Source organism: Empidonax traillii, unplaced genomic scaffold (assembly GCF_003031625.1).
Source record: "Empidonax traillii isolate 1590-97213 ecotype Southwest subspecies unplaced genomic scaffold, ASM303162v1 scaffold498:size1131258, whole genome shotgun sequence".
In the NCBI taxonomy this organism is placed as follows: domain Eukaryota; kingdom Metazoa; phylum Chordata; class Aves; order Passeriformes; family Tyrannidae; genus Empidonax; species Empidonax traillii.
The window spans coordinates 551,662-579,659 of NW_020955691.1; the positions used below are offsets into that span (position 1 = coordinate 551,662).

Sequence of the window (27,998 nt, forward strand, 5' to 3'; positions counted from 1 at the left end):
CCAACTGAGTGATTTTTTTTTTTTTGGTGTAAAATGCTGAAAGACTTTAGAAAAAGTCTGATAAAAAACAGAACTAAAAAAATTCCAGAACATAACTTTTCAACATTGCTGCTCATCACAAACATGAGAAGCAAACTTTAATTACAAAAGCAAAGCAGAAAAACTGGGAATATCTTTGCACATACAATTCAGCCTGACTGAGCAAGCAATGGCCCATTACAACACAGCTCTTCAGAGGAGTTTTGGCACACCCAGGACAGCAATGAAATGAGTTTTGGTGCCAGGGCACTCCTGCCTGGAGCCTGGCAGGACACGAGGACACCTAATGCACACTAAGACCATGCAGTGCCCTCCTGCCACACAAGGCTATCCCTGGCATGGAGAGGGCCCCAGGATTTGGAGGAAGCCAACAACCACGGCCACAGTTGTGTTCGAACATCTCCTGTCTGGATGGACATGATTTTGACCAAAAAGGTGGCTTCGGGGCATTCCTAAAAATACAGTGGGGGCAGAACAGCCAGCTCCCTTTTACACAACTCAACCAGATGTCAAACATCTGCTAAAGATGTTAAACATATACCTACAGAAATTAAGTTTACGCATGGGATCCCATGGGGATAAGCCTAGTTCCGATACTCAGAAAAACAAAAATTATTCTACAGAACATTCCCCAGATTTTAAATGCATTACTGAAGTAACCATTTGAAATACCAACAGCTGCTTGTAGCGTATCTGATGGATATGCTCATTTAAATTCTTCTGTCTAAAAATAGGAGATGAAGTAATTCATCCATAAGTGCTCTATATCCCATTAACTCAGGTAACCATAGATACCAGCAAAAAAATGAAATCAAATAGATTAACATTTGACAGGTAAGAACTTCAAGCATACCACACACACAAGTTTATTTAATGATGTTTGCTGCAGGTTTTATCCCTCAACTGTGGTATTATTCAAAGGAGATAAATCCTCAAGCAACAATCTATATCTGATGCTTGAATATTTCAGGAGTGATACAAGATGCCATTACAGTAATGGGCTGATGAATTTACCAAGCTTGGGTGAATTACACTACATGCCCAGTTCCACTTAATAACAACCCCACCGCAAAAAACAACCACAAGCTATTAAACAAACAAACAAACAAAAACACCCACCCCACCCCTAAACAACAACAAAACGTGTTTTAAGTTACTATGTTCTAATAATGATCAATCTCTCCCAGTCTTATAAGACAACTGAACCAACTCTGCTATAGCAATTGTAAAGACCAGAAGAATCAGTGGATCAGAACAGGAAAAACAGCTGAATCTTGAACTCAAGTGACTCTTCTGGGAAAGCTGAAGCCAGTTTTATGTTCTATATGAAAAAGATTATTCCTGTGAACATGAGGAAAGACTTAAAGGGGAAATATGGTTTTTGTAAATAAGAACTTTCCTTTATACTTTTCCCCCCAAATAAAAAAAAAATCTCTTTGCCTGATAATACCTCTCTGAAAAACTCATATTTTAAGCTACAAAGAAAACAAAAACAAGCAGAGACAGAGAGAAAACTTTTTTATTGCTGAGGAGTAACACTTTCCTGTTAAGCCAGTCCTGACACAGTAAGAAGCACTGGTTATAAAGACCATTTGAGGACATCAAAACAAATTACAGTTCTTGAGAAAAATATTGAATAACCTAAGACCCAGTTCTGTGTGTCTATTTTAAGATTAAACAAATCAAATCACATCTAACAAAATTCCTTCACGTTTTTAGTACAAAAAAAAAGAAAAAAAAACAGCCAAGAAATAACAGTACAACAATGGAAACCAAGTATAACCTGTGCATGCATTGGTTCCTGCTGTAATGTTCATATTTTCTATTTGTTTGGGGCAAGTAGGGAACTATTGTTAAATTTAAAATTATGTCTTTCAAACACATTAATGCACAAGACCAAATTCACTCAATTTATGAACAGAACACAATAGATTATGTATTCTAAACACTGAGCAACTATGTGAACTGCTGGCACATGTACCAGTTTGCTAAGCTATCAGGTGTAGGGAAGGCCCTTTATTTTTCATTTCAAACTAAAGAAAATTTGAAAAAAATCAGGAACTGGCCCATAAGGAATATTTCTTCAAATTGGATTCCAGTAAATTTTCTTTGCTACAGAAAACACAATTTTTCTTTTCCTACTTAGTTGTGCAATGTAATATGTTATAATCACATTTAGCTGGAACAATAACAGTAGCACTTGCATAATAGGAACTGCAGAACCATTCTTGCTCAACAGCAGCAGCAGTGAAGTCATCTGAAGTTGAAGTAATGACTTTGCTGGTCTTAATGGTTTCTTCAAGTCTCCATTCAAAGGGAATGGGAAATAAGGCTATCAGTGTGAATATTTTCCAGAGAGTTTCTCATAAATCCAGATGATTTCATTACTTTTCAGAAAGTATCTTTCAATTACATGTAAAGGATCAGCTTCACATTACAAATGAAAATGCCACATATGCAACCAGAAGAGATTTTAGTTAGAACGTCTACAGTTGGTGTTCAATCTCAACTTTCATTTTGAAATTGCTGTTTCTATAACAACATGAAGCAGACAAGCCCTTATGATTAGTCTGCTTTCATTTAATCCATAAGAGAAATTTCATAACAAAGGAATCAAAAAATACCTGCAGGCATTAAGTTATTTTCAAGAGAAACTGTTTAAGTAGTAAAGTATCCAAATACGTTTTCAATTGCGATGTCTTTTTTTCTAGTTTTAATTTAAATTGCAGAAAGATTCACAGACAGTGAATAGCAGCCTGACACTTGTAAAATGGTATAAGATGCATGATTTATGTACCTTCTACATGTTAGCTTTAAGGATACTCTGCAAACGATAGTCTCTCAGAAAAGGCTTATTAAGGTGGATTTTAGGTTCTAAGTGTATTGGTAGCTTGGAGGAGCAAAATATCTTAGCAGATATGGTTATTTTAAAAGGAATAGCAAAACTAGGATATAGAGTCAAACAGAGACCTCCAAGGAAAAATATGAGACAGTCTGATAGATAATTTTAAAAAATATTCCTGTCACAATTTGGAACATGGATTTAGTCATTCTATAATTTACTCTAGTTTGCCATTTATTAACTGATATTGTGAACAGCTGGAAAACAGAATTTTGGCAGAGGCTGACTAATGCAATTAGAAGTGACTGAAGAGGTAAGCAAGTAAACCTGCTTAAATAGATATCACAATCTAAATATTTATTTTACCTAAATGTATGAACAGTTGGAAGAAAAACCAACTCTGTTATAAGATACAGCACTAGAAAAAAGGTCTTTTCATTTAAGGAATCAATTTAAATCTCAGCTTGTTAAAAAATAAGTCCTAACACAAACAGGTCACCTTGTTATACCCCATTTAAACATTTGGGTCATATACCAGTCTCGCTCTGGGTGAGAATGCAGCCAGCCTCTCCAGACACATTAAAGCCACCAAAAGCTGATATTGCTGTTGTAAGAAGCAGCCCTTTATTACTCCACGTCCCTACGTGTTCCCAATCACAGCTGAGCCCCTTCCTTGTTCCACACCAGCATTTGTGTAGCCATGTAGTGAACTGGGTAAGAGAACTTATTAAAGGGAACCACAGCCAAAGCCAAGGCTCCTCGTGCCCCCCAAATGAACTAACTTTAACCCACATCAGTTCCCTTGTCCAATTCATCAGTCAGCTGCCTCAGTGCCTGCCCTGGCATGGAGCAGCACAGCAGCTGAACAAGTGGCTGGACGGCAGGAATGCTTCCCTCGGAATTAGTGCTGGCACCAGCGCTCACAGCAGCACGGCAGCGGAATCCAGATCGACCTGTGCTTAACACAGTTTCCAAACGTGTCTGCTTAGTTATGTAAGGTGAACCCAGCTATGTCGATTGCAAACAACATTAAATTCCTCTGCCCGTCCTTATGGGAAATTAACCCTTGATGACTGCACTAGAACCAGTTTTTGAGAGCATCTGTTCCCTCTAATGCTCACCATTCTAGAAGGTCCTTCCAATAACGTTCCTAAATTGAACATTTAAATATTTCTTCAAATTAAATACTTTCTGCTTCTTTAGCCAAGTACTAAGTAACACTTAAAAGTTAAAGTGTTAAAACGTGAAGTTAAGTTTTAAACTCAGCCTTTCCAGAGTTTATAAAAACAGCAATAATGTCATCCTGAAGAGCAGAACCTCCAAAGTTATTGTGCCCTGGAACAAAACCAGTATTAAGAAAAGCAGCTTATTTTAAGGCACTAAAATATTTTGAACAATTTTCCAGCTCTCCTTCTAATTAAGACTGTGGCCAAATAACACACCATAACAGAAAAGCTTTTGTTAAAATTCCAGCTTGCTGAGGACAAAAGTCTACCAGAGCATTGCTAGGGGACTGCAAGCAGGGTTGTCTTACGGAACTGTCATATAAGAAGTTATTACTTTTCCTAAAGAAAAACATCCTCCTTTTTGCCTCTATGCTAACCAGTCTAAAGCAATGGAATGAACTTACATCCACAGCTAAGAAATGTATCGTCCCTGATAAAAAATTCAGCAACTGCAAATTTCACTGAAGCACATTCCACCCACGTGCTACCTATAAAGCATTCTGCATACGAGCAACCTAGAGCCCAAACGACTGTATGTACATCTGTGATGGTTCGGACTTGGCTCCCTGCCAAATGCCCAACCTTTCAGTAGTAGCTCCTCTTTTCCCCCCTTTCTACTTCCCCCAGGGCAAAGGAAAAAAACTATGCAAATTGAAGAACTCGAAAATCAAGCTAGTTATATAAAAAATATATTTTATGTATATTACAGTTAAGATGCTATGTACGCAGCAAACGGGAATCCAAACACCCCCCAAAGGGATAGGGAAAGGGGAAAAAGGGGACAAAAGGAAACAAAAAGGGACACTGAGTAGATATGTGCAATCAAACCCGAGAACTAGTAAAATAACTAGTAAAACAAATCTCACCACGTCTCTTAGAAAGAAACAGGATTGACACACACATGGCCAGCACTCCCCAAGTCTCTACATGGCCAGTCAGTGGATGCTGCAGGCCTCAGCCTTAGATAAGCGAGACCAACGCAGGGACCCACTGTTCCCAAACTTCGGCGGAAGAGATCTTATAAGATCTTATTTATACCACGGTTTACATAAAAATCGTATGGAATACTGGGAACACTGCCACTTCCTTGGTTACAAACTGGTAACCAGGGAAGGCCTAGATTAAAACCACCACAACATCTTAAACCAAAAAGAACCTCCACCAAAATAAGAAAAAAAAAAAAATTCCATACAACAAATTTTACCTTGTTGATGGAAACTGTCAATGCTGGCTCCAGCTTGGCCTCAATTTCTTCTGGTGAGTAATAACAAAAGAGTTTGCCACCTCTTAGTACGCAATACAGCCTCCGCCAGCTTGTTAGATCTCCTACCGTTTGCTGAAGGGAAAGAGTCATCAGAAATTGTCAAACAAACACAAAACAAGACCATATTACAAGGTATACACATATCAGACCTGATGATCAAGATTTAGCCAGACCAAATTAGTTCCTGAAACAAAGACTCTCTGTTGCAGAACACTTCAGTCACTGATTTGTGAAATGTTAGCAGTACTTTAAATGTCTTCTGGTGTTTTACAGTTTTTGGAGATTTACTGCCATGTGACACTAACAGTACAGAGTCTGCTGGTTCACACAGAAAGAAATCTAGACCTGGTGTCCATTGTAAGAAAGAAACCACCTTTATTAGCTACAATAATTGCACAATAAGAGAAATAAAAAGAGTATTTCACATTCAACAAACATTAAGCAAAGACATTAGTCTAGAATTTCCACTTTTTCAAATGAATTTTCTGAATAGCTTTCACAAATGCATTACAGTTTCAAAACCAGTTTAAAGCCTGTAACTCAGCACTCCTGATAATGATCCAGACCCTCTGGCCCTCCGCTATCACCTTCTCGTATGCCTGGTTGTGCAACGAACCAAAAGAGAGACGTAAAGTGAGTTCACATGAATCATTTCTGAAGGGACGAGTTTAAATACGGCTCAGTTCCCCAGCCCGACTCACCATGCTGTGATATGAACTCTTGTGCCAGCAGAGAGGTGTGCACAAGGCTGAGAGCTGCAGGATGATTAGAACTGCTGCCATCAAGTACCAGCCTAAACCATTTCTGAAACAACAATTATACTTGATCTTTGCCTAACAGCCTAAATCATTTTATTGATAAGCACACCAAAGAAACATTTACTTCTCCATGCTGAGCCACTGAAGGCACTGTTTGTGAAAACAGCTGTGAGAGTTTTCTTGCTCTAGGTAGAATGGGTGGAAAACAACAGTTCTCAATAAACCACTCCAGGTAAAAGCAAATGTTTTAACAATCGACTCTCAGTGACAGCTATTAACAGAAGAGGATGTAAACACAAGCAAGGTCATCTTACCTGCTGATTTAGAAATCCTGCCATCATATCCCTAGTCATGCAGGAGGGCTGAGCAACTAAACGGCAACACATGTTTCCATACAGGGGGAGCCAAAAAGAGGATTCCTCTGGGGGGAAAAGAAACACAGGAAAAAGACAGGCAAACACTAAGTTCTGAATTCTGGCCCTAAATATATAGTTTAGCTTGCTACATCCATTTTTACATTAAGATTATTTATCTAAATAAGCATTTTCTCATATTTTAAGGAAGAGATTTCATCCTGTAGTATTCGACTAAAACTGATGTTTAGTCCTCAGTAAGATTTTTTAATTAAAAAAAAAATAAATTCCAAACAAACTTCAAGTAAAAATGGGAATATTGTTCTTCAAGAACAAGTTGTTGTTACATAAAATATAGCTCTAAATCTCATTTCACAGCTAGAAACATTTTGAAAGATAAGTACCCTGGCCCTCTCATCTGGTAGGATGCCAGAGCATGTCCCATTGTGGCCCACAGCTACATTTACACTTGAGCACTTTGCTTCAGATTGTTACGGCTTAGAATTTGTATCTAGTTCTGTCTTTAGCACTAGAAGAGCATTTAGGATTCCAAGCAGTTTCTAGTGAATTGGAATATCCCTCCTTGCTCTGCTTCTCTCCACTATGTCATAGGCTCTCTCTCTGTAAATAGAAGTAGGTAATGCAATGTTCCATTAATGCAACTCTGTCTCTGGTCATGGTTTGAAAATGCTTGTAATGAACCAAAATATCCAGGTATGTCCTTTCTCACCAGACTAAATTATGTAAACTAATGACAGAAAAAGGAACTTGAAGAAGAGACAGTACAAAGTACCAATAAAGAAATGCTTACAAGTATCAAAGACACGCAGAATTATTCATCCAACCTTTCAAGAAACAAATGCCCCATAAATCTTCAAATCTGCACGTATTCAGAATTACTGAAATGTAAAGTGGGAAATTCCCTCTGAGGTCAAGTTTACCCAAGTAAAAGAAAGTTCCCCGAAGCAACAGTGAAAGTCCCATGCCTTAAGCTAACAGTTAGAGGGTGGATTACGGGAGGGTCTGTCCTTGCAGAAAACAAGGGAGAAAGTACCAAAAACTGTAACTTAAAACACCACCATCAGTTGCACCATAATCATAGTCCCTCTAGTGTCAGCATCTCCCAACTTGTGCTGCCCCAGAGCTCAAGTACAGCCTAAGTCCTGCGTTAAATCTGGGCCTCAACCAGTGTTGCTGAACTGGAGCTATTTTCCTTCTCTCCTTCTGAGTACAGAGGAAAAAAGCTGTTCTTCGTTCTGATACCCTTCCTTAGTTGTGAGGATGATGAAATAATTTGTATATAGCTACAACTCACGTAAGACTGAGATGCAAGTGACAGAAGAAACTCCCAAAAGAATTAAATTTTCATCTGGACTTGAAATTTTACTCAACTTGTAGTTTATTCAGCTGTGTACAGATGCCTGGTTTAGAGCCGTTAAATATTTTATTAAAGTTGTTCTATATTAAGTATCAAGAAAAATAATCTCTTTAAGCTCTTTAGTTTACAAGAGCTTAATGCAAAATGTTACTGGTTTTTCATTTCCTTAAATTGGTACCATATGTACTTACCATTTCCTGTAATGGTAAGGTTGTGGGTCCTGAAATTGTCCTCGGCACTCTCCAGCCCCAAAGTGGTATATGCCAACAAACTGTACTTTGCTCCACTAAATGTGAAAGAAAAGGCACGTTTAAGACATTTCTGCTTCATGTTGCTCAGGCAGTAATTAATGAGAGTCTAGACAGGCCTGAGATATCATATTTGGGTACAAGGGAACTCCAAGGTGCAAGGCAGCATCTCTCAGTGACCGCAGATTGCCACCCCCCAACCTTTTCCCACCCAACCCTCGTGTCTCTGGTTTTATTTGTAAACAAACACTGTCCCACAATCCATTTATCTCCTTGATGTATCCTTATCTCCTGCCTCTGTGCTGTGTGTACCTCCAGTTCCCTCCCACCCTACAACTTCCAGACAAGTGCCAAGAGGCCCCATCAAGTGGCTCCTTCCATTGTCTCCTGGACAGCAGAATTCCCATGTGGCCAGTGCCTCTGAGCTGGGCTCGTGCTTCCTGGGGACCCAGCAGCTGCCAAACCCAGGCATAAAGGCTGTGCTATCCAAGCCCTCTGCACCCTGAGGATGCTCAAAGCACCTCCCCTCCTCTAGTCAGACATCAAGTAACTTTTAATAGCTTTTCAGCTCTTATTGCTAGGCCTAAAGCAATTAGACTAGGTAATAGGTTCAAAAATTCTTGCAGTTAATAGAACAACTGATGACATAAACTTTATCTGAAAATACAGGTTAAAAATTAAAAGGCATTATACTGCTTCTCCATGTTACTCTGCTCCTTTACTTTGCCTGTGCAGACTACACTTTTTATGAAAGAGCTGTTGATAAGTGTATTTTTAATAGCATTTAATAGATGGATTCTTTCCATGCAGAAATCTCTGCAGAAATCCTACAGTCAGTTTTGTAGCATAAAGTTTTTTTTCCCTTATTGTGCTTACAGGTTTCAGAATGTTTTCTCTTTGTTTTGTGTTTTGCCTGGGGGGAGGAGGGAAAGAAATAAAAAAAACAATCACTCTTACAATCCAGCACAGTGCATGTGGAATGGAATTCTTGGAATAAACTGGCATAAATTTGGTACGTTTAACCTTTTCCCTAAAATACTCATCAGACCAAGTAACAGATTTACAGTCCAGCAATGCAGTAGGAATTTCACTTGGCTAATGGCAGTTTGAACAAATTTCACAGGAAAACAAACCCCTCAAAAATCACTAACTACTCTCCCTAACAGGATCTAGCACAAGATCCTTAAAATATCTTCAGTAGAGCATAAGAAAGACTAGTGGTGTACAAGGTCAGAAGTCACTATTGAACCAAATCACTGAAAAATAGTTTTCTATCATAATATTCTATCATAATATTTTTCAAATCTTGTTTTTCCTAATGGCACAATGGGAACATACAGTTTTAAAATCTTTGCCTCTGCTGATGAACAAGGCAGATGTCTGCCTACCCCTACCCCTAATGAAAGAGGAGGAGGAAAAGGAGCAAGTTTGTTAGCAGGGAGGTCTGATACACATCTGTCTCTAGGGAATGAAGAAAAAATTAAATGCATTATAACGTTCTGGGTGAAAAACCACTGCTGTGAAGCATTTCAAGAGGGCAATCTGAACAAAAACTCATCAGCATTTGTATATATTCCCTGCTTGACTGTTCCCTAACAAAAGATTCTCCACTGATTATGTTTGGCCGTGCAGTTGAGCAATGCATTACCATTCTGTCTAAACTGTACTAAAAAGTTCAGTTTCTTCTCACAGATAAAACTGCTGTGCTGATTTTAAAGTTGCTTTTTTTTCTAAAGCATGACTAATTACAACAACAACCTTGCCAAAATAAATAGCTACTTCACTTTTAAAATATGCTTCACAGTAACATTTTCATTCTAAAATACAAGTCATTCCTTTCAGGCAGCTGCAATATAATTTAAAAAAGTTTTATCTACAAGTATTTTTCAGATTTAACTGGCTAATCAGGATTGTTGACCACATTTTTCCTCTGCGTTTCACAGAATTAGCTAACTGCCTTAAATGGCAGTTTCTTTGTGTAACAAAAAGTAATCTGCCTGCTGCATCTCATTCAGTACTTTGCATATCTATAGTATTTTTCCATGTAATAACTTCATTTGAAAAAGAAAGTCAGCTCATCTCCACAACATGCCTGTGGCAAAGGCTTGTCGCTAAATTTGTTTACTGATCAAGAGACAGAGGTACTGAATTTGCCACACAGACGCTGGTGTGGGAAGGTGTAACTATACCACCCTTTCTATAAATGCATGTTAATTAATGTATTTCCAATTCCAGAATCTGTTCCTGAATATTAAACCCAATATCAGAAATCCCAGTCTTAGTTCACTCACTCATATAGGTTGAGTGGAAGGCTTGGGAGTCAAAGAAAAAAGGAAATCCAATATGCTCACTTTTCAATCAGATCTTAAATAATAGAAAGTAAAATCAAATATAACCTTTGGGTATTAACGAGAACCCAACCATAAAAGTGAGGCCACTAGACTGGACTATGTACTTCCTGCAAAATATCACCAGGGATTTGCCAATTCAAATATAGCACAACTCATCAAACCCAACAACAAGGGCCTGTGATGCCAGTTCTGCAAGTGAATAAACATTGCACTTCAGGGAGACTCTCTAATAATTTGTCCAAAGAGCAACATGGTTACTCTGGAATACAATAGTATAACTGCACTGAAAATTTTTCTTTGATGACAAATGTAAAAAGGAAAAAACAGTATTTAAAATGCCACAGAAAAATTAAGCAAGCAAAAGACTGCCTAGAAATTAAAAGAGAGATAATTAAGAGATAATATAACTCAAGTTAACCAACCTAAGCAATGATTCAAAGCACTTTGTCACTAAGCTTTTGCAAGAAGTTACAAGTCGGACTCTTTCCTCGCTAACCAGAGAGATTTCTAAGCCAAGGATTTTGACAAAGAGCGATCACAGAGTTTTTGGAAAATGGAGAATTTCACTCATGTGTGCTCTGAAACGAAAAAGGTTTGTACAAATGAAATCTACAGAGAAAAGGTGTTCACATAATATGGAAAGTTCACCTTTTTGTTGCGGTTTAATTTCCCCTGCTGGACTGGTAAAACTCTCTGGGAATACTTGAAAGATCTCTTGTAATCTTGCAATCTCTTCCCCTTTATAAGGGCTACATACCAAGGTCTTACTAATATAAATCCTAAGGGGAGCCTATAAAAAAATTGACAGCTTATTTTCTGCCTATAATAACCCATTTCTTTCCAAGAAACTGTTTTAATCACCCAGCAAAGCCATCATTAAACACTTCATTGTTCATTTAACTCTGTTAAGAAAGTAATAGTCACTGTGAGACGATTATCTACAGCAGAAACAACAAACTTCCAAGATGGAGGAAAGGAAAATTCAATCGAGAAACCAAAAGCAAAACCCAAGGGAGGAGGCAGCTGTTTAAATTGTCTGCTGGTGTCTCTTCCTTAGAAGACAGGCAATCTATATTCAAGCAAATAAGCCAGTGGTTATATCTGATTCAAACTGTGTCTAATGATAGCGTGTCATGGCCCAGCTGAAGCTGGTGGAAAGCACAACCACCTGACATGATGCAGATTGAAAAATACCTTGTCATTAGGTGGAACCCACTGGAAAGTTAGTGATAAAATTCCCTTTGCTCTGGTGGATAAGATCTCTTGGATGTCTATTTTTGAGTCAAACAGTAATATCAGTACACAGTAGTATCAGTTTGACAAAGACAGAATACGCTTGAATGTTTCCTTTTAAAAATCACAGGAAATAGATGTATGAAGCAAAACTAAGACTACGCTCAACACCTGGCAAGTATTAAGCATTGATTCTTTACTGCTCAGCTGCCAAAAGAGTAATTCCTTGAAAAAATTGCTTTCTAAAAAAAAACACACCAAAAAAAAAGAACCAAAAAACCACCACTATTTTTAGCATTTGCAAATTAGGTATTTGGCCTTCTTAAATCTCAGTGAAATTAAAGTAGCTGGAAAATATTAAAAGACAGTCAATTTCATTAGAAAATGTGTGCAAGACTAAAGATCATTCTTAAAAGGAAACAGGTAAATTGCTGGGAACAGCACTTTATATCTACGAACACTGAAAACCACTAAGTCATTCTAAAACTTTCTGTGCTAAAGGCAATTAAGAAATCTCCTGTTAAGCAGCTTGTAACTGTGAAGTGCCTTCGGCAGTCCAGAGTTTTACTGACAAGCCGGAAGGGGAGTTAGGGGAGAGGGTACAAGAGTGGTTTCTCCTTCCTACATACACACCTTTTATCTCACACAACTTGTAACTTTCAGACATGTCTGCCTGTCAGCTGTCAAGTGTGAGCAAAACTGGCCACGTGCAAAAATAATATGGGGGAGGGAGTAAACGGGAAAGGTAGATGGACAGAGGCACGCAGACAGACTGACTGTACAAGCTTGACTTCTTCTAGAGATGAAACCAAAAATATTATAGAGTTTGCAAAGAACAGTGGATTTTCCAGCTGCAGAGCAGAAAGATAAAGCCAACTCATGTGTTTCAAGATCAGAACCAGGCCCCAAGGCTCAGCGACATGGTTGGAATTCACACCTACTTTCTCATTTCCTATTTAAGATGTAAATTTTTTTTCACTCCGGCAAGTACACAAAGAATCAGTTTCTTGGCAGTTTTCCAAAAATTTTCAATATATTCAGCTTATTTCTATTTTAAAAGATATAAAACCAGAATATCAATATATATATATATATATATATATATGGCTTACTGGATGACTGGGTCAGCGGGCAAAAGGGATTCAGTGCTGTCTTCTTCCAGAGCAGCTTTGAGTTTCTTCCCTGTAGCTTTGCTGAGGGACGTTTTAAGCTTCTTTGCTAGTTTCTTAGGAGTGTTTGTTATATATAAAGACTCCTCTGTACAGCAACTATACACTTCAACCTTCACCTGGAAATCTGGTCTTGCTTCATCGCTGAAGGGGGGGAGGAGAAAATTTCAGAACGTTTGTTAATAAACTGTGCATGCAGCCAAGGAATGCTGCTGCAACTTCGTGTATTAAATAACATATTTCCAATCAAGGGGAGGAACGCCATGAGATTCAGGCACAGACATACATTAATACGGAATTAAGGACTAGAGTACACAGCAGTAACTTAGTGTTGAAGTCATGAGATGAATGTTATAATTGAACCATAAACAATTACAAACAGGAAATTCAACGTTTAGGTTAAAAACTGAAAAAAACCGACCATGTTATGGAAATGCACAGGCAAGACATTCAAACACACTTAAATCTGCCCTCTACTGTTACACAAAAATTACATGATTGAAAACCTATCCATATCTATGGTCCTAAATCATATTGAACTGTTTTAAAGATATCTTAGTTGCACCCCACGCCCTTCACATTACTGAAAAAAAATCCTATCTCGCTTAGATGTAATAAAATCTGTTGTTCATAACTCAACTACACGCTGCTGCATCCTCCTGTCCACAGCCCTTCTCTATTTTCAGTTCTAGTGATTCTCTTGTTCTCAAGCTTAGTCATCAAACCAGAAGGCCAGGCTCATCTTTCAGGTACAAATCATGTCATTACACAGATGCCCATAACAAAATCATCCCAAAAGCTTTTATAACAAGTCTTACTTATCCTGCGGGATACAAGGCAAGTCAGAGTGCCTTTTCTGCTTTTGTGGCAGTTTTTCACAGAAATTTATAATGACCAAGCCTCATATCTTTAAAGAAGCAGATTTAAATCTTTGTTCCCACTCTTAACTGGAACAGATGTTTAAGAGAGTTTAAAATCTGATTTAAACTCAGGATCTTGATTTAAAGTGTGTGGTAGTTCTGGCTTTCCAGTCAGTCTTCCTGAGGAGATGGAATCTAAATTGTTGATATAAAAAAAATAAAGGGAGGGAGGGAAGTTAAGCACATGCTCAGATAGGTGTGACAGAACATGAGATGTTATATGAGGAATGAGACTTAAAACACTGGGTGCAGTGCTGATGCCTATACTTTCATAATGCTTTCAGGTTTTAGCATTAATTTAATTCATCCTTTGAGATATCAGTTTATCTCTTTATATGAAGAAAAAGGCTTCAGCATGGCAAAAATGAAAATAAGCAGAAGAAACGAAAAGGTCAAGTGGCACATCTAGAGCCAGCATCATCCTGTACACAAAACCCAGCCTTCCAGAGCTGGGGATCCACCACCCACTAAAACAAACAGAACCTCTACTGATTCCTTGGCCCACAGCAAATCCACGTGGGCCTCAGCCAATCTTATTCACGGGCACACGCACTTCCAAAAGAAAACAGCAATATTTGTACTTCATTCAACAGAAGTAAAGTATACTCACAATATGGTCACATTTTCGAAACAGATATCTGTTATTGCTTTATCCACAAGAGTCACCTCGGTATCAAAAACCTCAGCTCCCATTCTGAACAAACAAAAAACTGCGTAGCGCTGGGATTCTGGAGAGAGCCAAGGAAAGGTTTTATTAGCTATACTGCACATCCCAATGCTGAACGCTTCCTGTAAACAAAAGTATACTAAATGGTAATCCACAACTCTAAGGAATTGCCCTCAAATTCTTCTCACCCTAAACTAAATTTTCATCTTAGAATTTTATGATAATTGACCTATCAAATCTGCTGTATAGGTACAACAGCATTCACAGAGGGGAAATAATGGCTACTTCTATGAGTAAAGAAAAAAACAGTTGAGTTATCAGGTGTAGTTTGTGCTAGCTTCTTCAAAAACATTAGTAAAAATGTCATTTTGTTTAATTAAACTGATTGTATGGAAAAAAATAAAAATAACTTAACATTTGATCCAAAGTCTGTATCATTTTCTGAATGTACTATATAGGATTAGACTATTTTGCCATGCTTTGCCCCTCTGACCCTATTGAAAATCAAAGTGAAATCAATGCCAGGTGACAGCTGGAACAGATTTAGGGTTAATCTCCATGACATAGCAAAATGCATGTACTTGAAGACTACCCAATAATACACTCAACACCAACAGACAACTTTCATTTAAATTTTTCACTGGAAACAGGCTGCAATATACTCTCTCAAGTGTAGACAGGACATAGAATAATGTGTTTAATCAGAAATTTCTCAGTTAACCATTTAATAACATTTTTTTTGTTGCTTCCTCTGGAATTTTTCCTCAGTTGGACTGAAGAGACTCAGGTTTAAACACAAAGAAGCACAGGACTTTGAACTAACTCAGCTTGCTACAACCAACAAGTTACGAGCATTTACACAACAAAGAGCAAAATATGGACCTAATGAAAGGTCAGAGAAGGGGTTGATATGAGTATGGACTTCCCTATCCAGTTTAAATTTACATGCATAAGCAATTGCTTGTCAGAGTAATTAATAATGATTTTACATACTTTCTTTATTGCTGAAGTGATCAGAGCCTTTCCACATTAATGGTATCCGAATATCTAAAAGGGGAAAAAAAAAAAAGGTGGGGAAATTAAGTTATAGGAAATACTGGAGATCTGTGATCAAAACAAGTTACAAAAAGTTTCTCGTTTTTTCTTCTGATGTTCTTGTGGTAACAGGCCCTTCCACCCAAAGAACAGCATAAGTATTCTAAGTTTATTATTAATTTCAAAAGAAAATTCTTCAATTTGAAGTGTCATTTTTGTTTAGAAATTATGCTAGAATAAAGAATATTTTAAACCTTATTTGAAAGTACCTGAAATAACATTTCAGAGTGGTTGTGTAACATAGTTCTGAGAGGTATTCTCTGAGGCCATTATTATGCATGCATGTAAATGAAACTCTGCTTGCCTTGTGCTGGAAACCACTCATCCCACTGCAAGAGGAAAACCTTCCTGTTTTAATGAAAAGACTGGGATATTTATACTGCAAACACTTAAGTCTTGTTTTGCTAACCACAGAGAAAATGCCACTTGTAATCACATTCCCAGTTAGAATTGTCTTAGTCGGCATAAAAAGAGTTTAGAACACTTTTTTTTTTTTTTTCTAAACACAAAAATATCCTTCTACTTCAGAACCATAGCAGAGAGGCAATTACAGAACCATTATTTTAAATCATGCCTATCATTTTAATATTAGGAAAGTATTTTCTCCAGTAAATTTCCCAATTTATCTACTCAATCCAGCGCAGCATTGAGTGACATTTCCCTCCAGTTTTGAGGACTCAGGTTTAAACAATGTCCCTTATTAGTCTCTTGTTAAAACACAAATGTGGGGGCTTTATAAATCCAAAGTTGGTTTCTGAAGTACAACGGTGCTGTTTAGAAGTATATGCAATATATTAAGTGACACATGATGGCAGCAGTGAACAGCACAAGCTCAACTGTCTTTTGGTAAAACCCTTAAATATATAGGAAAAAAATAAAGAAGCATTGCTGACTCCAGAGCTGACCTTCATATGAGGCTGATGGAAAAATCCACACGCAGTATGCTAAGATGCAAAACTGTGGTGGCATTTTGGCAACACATTGTCGTGTATTCCTACAGGGAATTACCCACAGAACTTCCTGTTGATTTAAGTGAAACCGCAGAGAGTCGCTCTGTCCCACAAGTTAAATGAAAAATTCAAATTCAAGTTATTTTTGATTATATTATGAGACATCTTATTATAAGTGCTATTTCAGTTCTGAAACTCTGAAATTCAGCTGTTTCTAAGTGTTCCTGAAAACTAATGAATTCTCCAGTGACCTGCCAGCAGGCAGCTTTAAACTGCCAACTTCCTAAAAATCAATACGTCACCATGTTCTGAAACTGCCTTTCACTTCCGAAGATGCATTTGCATAGTAAGCATTTCTAATTATTTTTTTTAATGAAGAGAATTCGTTTCACTAAAACCATTACAGAAGCCCCTCTCAAACTTTTAAAATACATATATTTATGTCTGTGTTGACAAAGCAGAGAATGTTTCATTCCTAGAAGACTAGAGTCTTAAATTTACATAAAAACATGAAAATATTTACAAATAAAAGCCTTTTTTCCTCTTTAATCATAGCAAACTCTGAATGACAATTTCAATGCACTCAATAGGCCTTGTTAGCAATTAGAGTACCAGATTAAAGATTACTTCTGTATGCCACTTTCAATATCTTGCTAGCTGAAAAATTTACACCTTAGTCAGAAAATCATCAGGACACAGACAGTCAATCGCTTGGACAAGTTTAACACAATACCTGTAAATCAGCCTTCAATTCATTCTCGGATTGAAAGAGCTGTCATTTATCAAAAACAGAGATCAATTTTCACACACCTTAATTTCAGTTACCATTAGCTATAAATCCATGTGGATGCAAATTGGATACATTCAAGCACCACATTTAATCAGATTTAAAGCCAATGATTCCTTTATGAAATTACTGTAAATTACGGTCATGCTTTTTGATCAACATTTAATATACTGTCTTCTGACAAAAAAAAATTTGATACAATAATATAAATTACATCATTTATTCACACATCTGGGGGATAAGTAAAAATCATAGAAGTGTGAAAATCTGGATTAAAGAATACACTCCCCACCCAGTAGCCAACATAGGAGGAGCACTTTCCTCAGCAGTCCTGCGTAGCTCTTCTGGAATTTTTTGGTCACATGATCCCCCTTTTTTTGGTAATAGTCTAAGCTTCAGGCATGTACTAACCATATGAGATGCTAATGGATTTATAAGTAGGTGGATTACTTTATGGTGGAAATTAAGGGCTTAATAACAGGTGATCTATACAAAAAACTAATTTCTCATACTAAAAATAGAGCCCTTACAAAAAAATCTGATTTTCTAAAGACAGCAGAAGTGTATTATATGACCCTAAAGTCTTCACTGCAGATAACTCTCCAGATCCAAAGGAAGGTGCAACCATAGCACAGACAGTCAAACAGATGCTTTCACCCAACCACCAGAAGGAGGAAAGACAGATACACATTCTGCAAACAGCTGTGCTGGCAGAAAACATTATTGAACCATGTGCTCATCATTCTTTTACCAGAAGTTACCTTGCTTAAAGATATGTCAAAATACTCAGAATTAACTGAAACAGTTTCAGTAGTGAGCCCTTCTACACTATTTTATTCTTAATGAAGCAGGTCAGGGAGCACAAACAGATCTGTTAGCAAAGCTGGCAGCACAGCCACAGGAATGCTGCACGTGGTAACATCCACTATTGGCACAGGCAAACAAAATAATAAATCCACAGCACTGAAGTTTGAGACCAGGTTAGAAAACAGCTCACTAGAAATCGCTGTTAAATATTCTTGTCACCAGCCTGCATTGAAGCTATACCAGTATACCTTTGCTGTAGTCAGGTAACCTGCATTACCTGAGCAACATTTGCATACAGGTTATAATTCTACCTTCAATTTGTTGGCCATACCCTGTACTATCACTTCAAAGTCTGCAATTATGGGGAGAAAGAAGTCTTCAGCACATTCACACTTATTTAGCTTTGAAATGCATTCAGTGTTTAGTAGCAAACAGAAAAAAAAGTATTTCCCTCTGTGGAAGGCCCCATAAGTAAAATGGAAATACAAGGTAGGATCTTCAAAAGCCTGTGTGTGACTTTGGCACAAGTCCTCTTGAAGCACTAGGGGATTTATACCTCTGAAGCACATACACATTTAAAACCCCCGTCTTGTTTGTATAGTTTGTATTACAAGCCACTATCCAGCCAATTAGCTTCTATAATTGACTACCCAGCCACTTACCTGATATGGCAACCTTTGCTCTGCATGCCACCCTGTCTTTTGTCTCATTTTCTGAAAACCTGCCAAAATAGAAGAAAAGAAAAACAAGATTTGAGGTCTGTGCATTTAGACACCTAAAACTCAACCCTTTAAACACTAAAAAGTGTCAGGGTCTTCATATCATAGCTCATTTCAAGTGCTTTTCTTTAAAGTTAATTTTGGTATCTCTGGTTTAAGACATGAGTCATTAGTTTCTTAAGGATAATCTGGAATGAAGGTATGCCATCAATTTTCTTAATTCCCTAGAAGATTTTACTCCAAAGCTTATGTAACCTGGGTATTAAAAGACAAGTAGATTCATCTTCCTTGTCTTTTCCAGCTCCAACAGGTCCAAATATGTTATCAGTTTTTCCCTTCTGTACACATCAGCGGAGATGCAACTTAATTCATCAGTTCTATTATTGTTTAGAGAATTGCCTCCTCCTCTATTTACAGAGACTAATTAAAAAATGTTGCATTTTAATTTTACATGCAGGCAGTTTGCTAAATAGACAGTGTAGACCTCAAAGTCAACCTTAAATTGAATTTAAAAAATCTGTAGATAATGAGTAACAAGAGTGCTCTCCTTACCTCTGCCACTGCTCCTGACACCTAATCAGATAAGAAGTGAAAATTTCTAGCTGCTACCACTATCATGACTTCCAGAGGCAGTTAGAATATCTTTGCAACTCACAGATTACAGACCCACACAACAAGAAACAGGAACAACATCCACTTGAAAACCCTTGAGTGAGAAAACTCAGCCACGATTAAGCTTTAACCAAATTCCAGTCTTGAGCAAATATCGAAAGAGAGAACTGCAGATGGACCATCAACTATCAAAGATACAACTTAAATGATAGAGAAATAACCCTATAGCATGCACCTCTTCTAATTACCTCCACTGAAAATTCCAGGGACTCCTGAAGACAGAACTCTAAGCAGTGCACGACAGTCACAAATCAAGCAAACAATACTGCTGTTCACGCACATCTCCAAATATCTCAGCCCTGTTCCAGGTATGTGCCATCACCACTCTGTGGTCACTGGCACCAAAGCCCAGGAGTTGAGTAATCAGCATATAGCCATACTTGATATTATTCCATCACTAAAAACTTAATTAGTGAACCACTATAAAGATCTTCATCTCAGTAGGCAATTAAATTAATAACCTGAGAGCACTAGTGTCTCTGCACCACGATTCTCAACACTGCACCCAAAATATTCTCCACGATTCTCAACACTGGGCAAAAGAATTATAACATTAATCAAATAAAACATGCATACTTTAGCTCCTTCAAGAGTTATAATGTGAGAATATTTTCAAGTAATTTTTGTTCCTAGTCAGTGTTGTTTTTATCACGTCGCTGTAGTTAACAAAAGTGACCAGCAGAGGGTACCCATTAACCACGATGGTTCCCTCATTAAAGGGCCCTTAGTAACAACAAAGCGAAAAGTAGAAATACGTCTATTTTGACTTGGATAGCTTTGTTTTGTTCCTTCAGACTTGGATAGGTACCTTTCTGTATGCCAAAGGTAATCAAGAAAATATGACTATTGTATTACTTGATACTGAATTGAAGTTTAATGTCAATAATCTACTCAGAAAAATATTACTTGTATTTAATTTTCTAAAGTAAAAAGAAGACAATGGAATGGTCTTATAAAGTAATGTTTTAAGGGAGCTGTAATTTATGTTTACATGGGGGAAAAAGGAAGGAAGGGTTTAAATGAAGGGTTTAAATCCCCTTTTCTAAACAGGCTGCTAAAAACTCACGTAAAAAAATGCCTGCTTCACACTGCTGCCTTCACATTTGAGCTGTTACTCACCGCTCTGCAGCCCTGCACGCGTCTGGCTCTCCTTTTTGGCTCTGTAGCTGTGCCCTGTATGCCCGTATCCGAGCATTGCAGACCATCAGGCTTTTGACGGCGCGCAGGAGCTGGTCCTTCTGCGTGCTCACCGCCAGCAGTTTACAGATGCCCTCGCGCATCCGCATCTCAAAGTCAATCTTCTCTTGGATGTCACGATCCTGGAGGTGCAAAAATAGCAAAGGCTTAAACAAAACAGCAACTGACAATATCCTGAATTTTTAAGAGGTTCTTCTTATTTCACAGTTGGGATGGAAAACTCTAGGTTTTAACTATGAGCAGCTATTGCAATGATAAGTGAATGTAAGAATGATAGTTCTCTCTTCAGGGACAAAACAGTAAAACAAGGGATGCAAGAGAGTCACTCTATCCATTACACCTGCAAATTCCAAACCAGGTGGTCAGATAAACTCACTGTAGCATCTGAAAGTTACTCATATCATTCACAGAAAAATCACATACGGTCTTCTCAACTTGAAACTGAGAAAAATGTCTGAAATATTTTAAATCAGAAATTCACTCTCTTTACCTCTTTGGCTATCTGAAAAAGAGTGAAGAAAATATGAGGGTTTATCACTTCTGGTTGATATAAAATTCAGGCAAGAGAAGAAGCAAAAATAAAGGAGACTATCCCAATATTTGACTGTTCCAGGCCATGAACTGAAATTCAGACAACTGTGGTAGCTTCAGCCCTATACGGGGATCATACCATGCACAGTTTCCATTCAAAGTATGAAATAAGCTAAACTTGCCTGAAAGTCATTAGAATTCTGCATCACTGTTTTTTGAAGTAGTAGGGTTTTCTTAAGCTACTATAAAAACTTCAGGAAAGTTAACTTTTTCCTGCCTACTTTCAGAGTAAACAGACATTTATAAATGTGCATTATTCCTCATTTGCCACTTCAAAGAGATTAATCCACACAGATCCAGAAGATGATTAAGGTAAAGGATCACAGACAGTTTATTTTCTCCCAAAGGTATGCTAGATGACTGATAACTGATACAAATTTCCCTGTTATGTGGCCATTACTGGCCAAAACAAATATTTCTAGCACATGAAGAACAGAGTGTTATCACTGTATTTCAGGGTAGCATTGCAAATAAACTGCAAGTCAGTGCTAATGAAGCTTTGTCAACACTGAGCAAGAGTGTCCCAGCTACATCTGGAATTGACAATATCGTGTCAGTTTTCAGGTTTACAGCCTGAACCCAAAACAAGCACATGGATCTATAAGCAGTTGTCTGAAAGCTGTGATACAGTTTCTCATTTTCCTCAGGTAATAAAGGAGATGGGTTCCTCCTACCCACGATGATAAAGACCCCAGGCTTGTGCAACCAGGCAAAGCAGGACAAATACATGTTCTATGAATCTGCCAGCATTTAAGGCAATTTAGTCACATAGTGAGAACATAGATGATGAGTAGACACCACCGTGACAGAGGAAACTACATGTGGTATAGAGAACTCTCCAGAAAACAACTCGCTACTAGAGACCCCATGACAAACGCCTGGAACATACACAGGTTACCATGACACAGGCTCTCTGGCACCAGTGGTTTGTTTTGTGGTAAATAGCTCCCAAAGGTCTTATTAGATGTGTTTTCCATAGAAGTTCCGCTGGTGTTCCCTACAGTTGACATATGAAGGCCTGGAACCAGCACGGCACCATAGACTATCCCAGTTTTCCCCCTTCAGGGATTTGCTTTTTAAAATTTCAATCACAATCAGAGCAGGATAAAGCAGGAAACCAACATCTCTGCATCCCCAGCATCTGCTTCTCTTTCAGTTATGAAAACCTAAGCCAGGCCCACACCTGCCCCTGAGAAATAATTACTAATTTTTTGAGCCTATGCTAATAAATCAGCTGCTACAAAGCTCAGATGAATGAAATAGTACTTCCTCCTAATATTTCCCAAGACAGCAGCCTCTGCACTGCCCCAGCTCCTCTCCACATCTGTCACCTGGTACACAACCGCGGTGAGGAAATAAACACTCCTAGTTTGGGGCACCTGCATGTACCCATACTGGCACTTTCAGAACCACGCAAAGCATTCAGCCCGTGCTGCATCTCAGCCAGGCCCAACAGGAAAAAAAATTCTGGGCCAGCAGCAAACGGCTGTCGGCCCACAGCTTGAAACAACCACACCGTATAAATCTCATCTGAGGGAAGAACTTAGCAGCCTGATTCGGCACGCGTGAAGTTCTTTGTGCCTAGCAAAAAACAAAAACAAAAACAAAAACAAAAAACCAACTGTTGGTCAGCTTTTCTTTTCTTTTCTTTTCCCCATCCCTTCTAAAAATACGAGGGGGAACAGACTCAGCGCTGCTTTTGCCATACGATGCCTGCCGTTTCCCTCGTGGTCCCCCATCCTTCCCCACCGGCGGCAGCACCGCCCCAGGACAAGATTACTAAAAAGCTGCCGAAATTTTCAGCCTCATACTCAAGAGTTTTATTCCAAGGCACGCTTCCGATTCGCAGCCACGGACCCGTCCAGCTCGGGGGGGCAGCTCCTGTCCCCCGAGCATCGCCCGCCGCACCGACACCACCCCCGCGGGCACCTCCGGTGCCCGCGGGGGTGGTGTCGGTGCGACGGGCGGTGCTCGGGGGACGAATGCCACCCTACCCTGCTCTCCCCACCCCATCCCTCCACTCACCGGCCCGCCCGGTCGCTCCATCCTCATCCACGAGCATCAACCTCTTCCCCCTCCGAGCAGCCGTTCAAACCTCCCGCCCCCGGCAACGGCCGCGGCGGGACCGCCCCTCGCACCGCCCCCTTTGTTCCCCGGGACACGAGCATCCCGTCTGGCTCTGGAGATGCCGTGGATTTTTTTTTTATTATTATTTTTTTTTTAAAGCGGTGTTCCTGGTTTCTGCGGTTTTCGTCACGTTGCGCATCTTAAAATCGCGCCGGTGCTTCAGCGGCTGCATTATTGCTGCTACTAATACATTATACTGTTCTATAATGAATAAGTGCATTCATTATATTATTACATATTACATTAATAACTGCAATCCAGTTATCCACTGGATCGACTAGAGAGGAATAGGAGCCATCCCCCCCTTCTTCTCCTGCCAGTTTTGCGGCTCTTGCCTTCGGCAGATGAAAAAAATGAGCCAAAATAGTGTCTCCCACCCATCCCTCGTGCCCAATTTCTTGGCTCTCCTCTCTGAATTCCTCCTCGGCAGGTGATGGTCAGAAGCACAGATCCTCATGGCTTCACACATGGTTGTCAACATTTGCAGAAAGTAAAATGTGCTGGAATGAGTGAGATATACAGTGTTGCTAACAGCTTTCTACAGAAGACAGAAGTCTCCAGGCTAACATATGCTTATTTAAAATATAAGAAAATGCAGTTAGAAAGGAAAAATTTGAAAAGCCTTGTTGCTTGATCAGGATTTCACGTAGGTGCTCTGCGGCTCTGCTTGCCCCCTGACATTTACAACTGAGGCCTAAATGCAGGGGGCTAGCCTTGACGGAAAACCATCAACTTCTAAGCCAAAGGTATGTATTCCTTGTTGCAAGGCAGAGGACAGAGAGCTCTGCTTCCCTCCAAAGTGCTAAGTCTCACCTGGAGGCAGAAATAGCAGCAACAGCTGTTCAGCAGTTCCTGTCCCCACATCGGGGACACTTTTCTTAGGGTAAAGAGGCATTCAGAGCTTCATTAAATACCTTCATCCCATCCTGAAGTCCTCTGTGTACCATTGGCAGGACACATGCCACAGCTGGAAAGCCCTGCCCTTGGTTATTTATTTATAGACACTACATTTTAGGTACAGTGACTTTCCCAAAATAAGTCTTTCTGCAGTGCATCCAGTGGAGAAATCCCATCAGGGAACCAAAAAGCTTTTGCTTAATCAAGGTGTGATACTTAGAGTTGCATATAGACAGCCAAGATATCTGAGTGGGTTTGAGGGAGATTGAAGGGAAAGTCTCCATCTAATCTTGGTGCTTCATGCATCCCAGCATGAACCTTGGGTTCCCATCTCTGCTGCAAAGTTTGAGATTTCAGACACATCAAGAGAGACCCATCAAACAAGGGGAGAACATGAGATGCCAAATCAGAGTGCCCTTTTGATTCACAGTAAGGCTTATCTCTTAAGGTGTATTCTGGTCTGCCCTGAATCAGTCAGGGATAGGATGTGAGGCTCAAAAATCTCCAAGTGGTTTTCTAGGCTACAGAAGAAAACTAGAAACAAGAGCATGTCATGTAGTGGAATTGAATCAAACAAGTGAAAGTCTCAAGTTAACTGAACTGCATCATCTTTGAAACAGTGTTTGACCAAAGTAAGTGAGGGTACAAACCTCAACAAATATCGATGGCTGAAACCCTTTGAGGAGTTTGATGTAAAATATGGGAGCAGCAGGAAATTATAACCTTACTGTAGAGATAAACAAATAAGGAAAGAATTGCTGTAACTCTACCTTACCAAAACTCATTCACCAACCCACAAGATGGTGAGAACTAATGGTCAGAAAACTAATACAACTTGTGAAAAAGACACACCAGAACACTTCCCACCTAGCACCATCCCAAGCAGTTCAGGTTAGACTCCTGATTCAAGCCTGGAACCCACTGGTTCAAGCCTTCCAGAAACATTCCCTTGTCAGATCCCTGAGAACAGCTGCCTCAGGTGTGCACCAAAAGGGTTTTGTCAAAAGCCAGAGTGGCTACATGGATGCGATAAAAATCACTGCAAAAGGACAAGTAATGCCCAGAATTATTCCAGGCAATCAGCATCTTTAAAGCCATTTTTGCTGGTTGGTGTAGACAGTTCCCAGGAATCTGTGGCGGCTGTCCAAGAATTTTAGGAGCTAATTAGCATGGTTTTGCAGTACAGTCTGTTCAGCAAATCCTAGCCTTATTAAAGTCCCAAAATGTGACTGCTAGCAGCATAAAGAGCCCATGCCTGCAGCCCTTACACGTTCCTGCTACTTGAATTGGAACCCTTCAGAAATCAGTGGGAGTTAAATGTGTAGGACTCAGCCCTAAGCAACACAAATAGTATCTTCCCAATCTCAGTGCATACCTGCTCTTCAGCTGCTTCAAATGTCCAGTTTTCCACTACATTAGGAAAATGTTACTGCAATGCCTGGCTTTTCACACTCTTGCACCTGCTTCTGCTTTGGTCCTCCTTTGTATTCATTTTCTAGAGACATTTGGTTTTTTCATTATAAAATTCAGTGGATCAGAGGTTTAATTAAAAAAATAGAACATTTCACCAAACTTGTAGCTCTAGCTTTTAAGGGAACATGAGATTGAGGCTTTAAAAGGCATTTCTGCAGGTTCTGGACGAGGCGAGATGTTCTCTCTGCACTAAAGTAACTTAAAATGAAGACGGTTTTATGCCATCTATGTTATCCAGAGATTTGGGATTCAGCTAGCAACTATTCTGCTCCCTAACTGAAGAGTAGTTCCAGCAGACAGCAACAATTAAAAACGAAGCATTGTAACCATGTGGGTTTTTTTCTCCAGACAAGCCTCCACTGAAGGGCAAAGAAACCCAAGGCACAACCTACAAAACAAGGAAAATCCTGCACAGTCACTGCTGCTAGAGGATAGAAGTCAGAATGGGGGGGTAAGGTGAATTAAATAGGGAATTTATATCCTGCCTTCTGGGGTTTCTTATGTGAAACATTTTTTTCAGATGAATCACACCATCCTTTTATTTGCCATTCTATTTGCATTGCAAAGCATTTGGCTTCCTTCTAGTATTAGGGAAACTGGATAGCAGAGGAAAGATCATTGTCTATCTAAATCACTGTTCTGCTCAAGTTTTAGATCAGCATATTATTTTAAATGTTAGGCCCATCATTTTGGTTTAGCAGGTACAAAATGTCTACACCTACTCTTGACAGCACTGCAGTATTTTTCTTAATTTCTTAGTTCCCACAGCTTGCTACACCTACTCCTTGAATATCGTCAGAGTGTGCCAGTAAAAGTCTCTTCAATTCCTCTTCAGAATTATCCTCTTCAGATTTATCCTAAATGGAAATATATGAAGATTTGTACTGGACGCATGGGAAAAAAATTGCAAAGGCTTTTTATAACTGACTTATTTAATTTTAAACTGAAAAGCAAACTGTTGCCATTGATTGCCACTTACTTTGATTACCATGGTATGTGACCATTGTAGATTGCTCAAATGGGCAGAGACTCTGGAATTTAGGGTGTTTACCTGAATGCTTACTGGAGCCTCAGTAACTCATTTCTTCATTTCATCCCACTGAGGTCAGCTGAAGTCTTTCCATTCTCGTAGCTGGGCAGAAGGGCAACATGCAGACCTACAAAACAAATCAAATATGGGTAATACCTTACTGTAATGAACTTCAGTTTCAGTTTTGATTAGACAAGGTGAACATTAATCACCTGGCCAATGACAGTGAGCTAAAGCCTAACCCCATCAAGGTGAAATCAGTGACAAGAGAAAACTTTGTAGGCTCCATCTTACCTACCTGAGCAGTGTGAAGGAGGTATCTTCTCCAGGGTAGTCATGGAGCCAGCCATTGAAGGCATCATCCTATAACATGCAGGTATCTAAATCAGCTAGGATGTATCATCCTTACCTTTCTTGGATAATCAGACACAGAGGCCTGAACATCCTAGAATAAACTCTTATTATTTCTGGTGTTCTCAGATAATTTTACCCCGAGAGCTTTCTCATCTTCTGCTCAAGGTTTTTTAATGTTCTGCAGTCTGCCATCAACTGCTCCAGTGCTCCCAATGGCACTGGGGTCATGTCTCTGTATGATGCCATCAATAAAACATTGATGCCAGGTGCTTCAATGAACTATTTTTTTGATCACTATATGTTCTCATAAGATTTCTAAAAGAAACTGTAGAAGGCTAAAAAAGTATGAGGAATTATTTTCCCTTTTCCAGAATCTGATTCATTACAGTATTCCTGATGTCAATCCAATCCTAAAGTGCCTCCAGATTAAATTGCTGTAGCCTCTTTAAGTCATCATGTATGAGATAAATGCAATCAAAATACTTTTCATAACATAAATTATAAGTTACAAAAATCCCACCCCCAAAACAGTTTCTGAGATCAAACCTGAAAACCTTAAAAATCAAATCAAACACGGAACTGACTTTGAACTGCAATTTGATCATCCTCTATGTCTTAAAGTTGCTCCTGCACAAGACAGGTGACGAAGGGTGGTTAACTGAGGTAGGGCAGTCACATGTGTTCCTGTTTTTCTGCTTGGAGACCTGGGGCATCGGTTTTAAAGCCAATTCACATGTGGTTCCCACACAGGTACAGAATCAAACCCATCAGAAGTATCCTGTTGGACAAGGATCCTCACTGGTGATTGACAGCTTCACTAGAAGCCTTTCTCCAGCTGAGAAGACAATGTG

The 27,998-nt window shown here is 39.1% G+C and overlaps 1 protein-coding gene across 3 annotated transcripts in view; it reads right to left on the bottom strand.

Annotated features, from left to right (window-relative positions):
- The window catches only part of RTKN2 (rhotekin 2), a 36,127-nt gene extending 8,954 nt beyond the window's left edge, over nucleotides 1-27,173 (bottom strand). The window contains exons 1-10 of one of the 3 annotated variants that reach the window (XM_027896451.1): nucleotides 27,092-27,173; nucleotides 26,815-26,920; nucleotides 20,598-20,797; nucleotides 18,750-18,808; nucleotides 15,442-15,495; nucleotides 14,392-14,509; nucleotides 12,805-13,005; nucleotides 8,052-8,146; nucleotides 6,444-6,550; nucleotides 5,312-5,443 (exon numbers count right to left, since the gene is read on the bottom strand). In XM_027896451.1, coding sequence (XP_027752252.1) covers nucleotides 5,312-5,443; nucleotides 6,444-6,550; nucleotides 8,052-8,146; nucleotides 12,805-13,005; nucleotides 14,392-14,509; nucleotides 15,442-15,495; nucleotides 18,750-18,808; nucleotides 20,598-20,764 — 933 coding nt within the window. In that variant the 5' untranslated portion in view covers nucleotides 20,765-20,797; nucleotides 26,815-26,920; nucleotides 27,092-27,173. Of the gene's footprint in view, nucleotides 1-5,311; nucleotides 5,444-6,443; nucleotides 6,551-8,051; nucleotides 8,147-12,804; nucleotides 13,006-14,391; nucleotides 14,510-15,441; nucleotides 15,496-18,749; nucleotides 18,809-20,597; nucleotides 20,798-23,291; nucleotides 23,321-26,742; nucleotides 26,921-27,091 lie in introns of those variants that run through there. The other 2 variants (XM_027896450.1, XM_027896449.1) reach the window with 2 other exon arrangements.
- Between the last annotated feature and the right edge of the window lie 825 nt (nucleotides 27,174-27,998).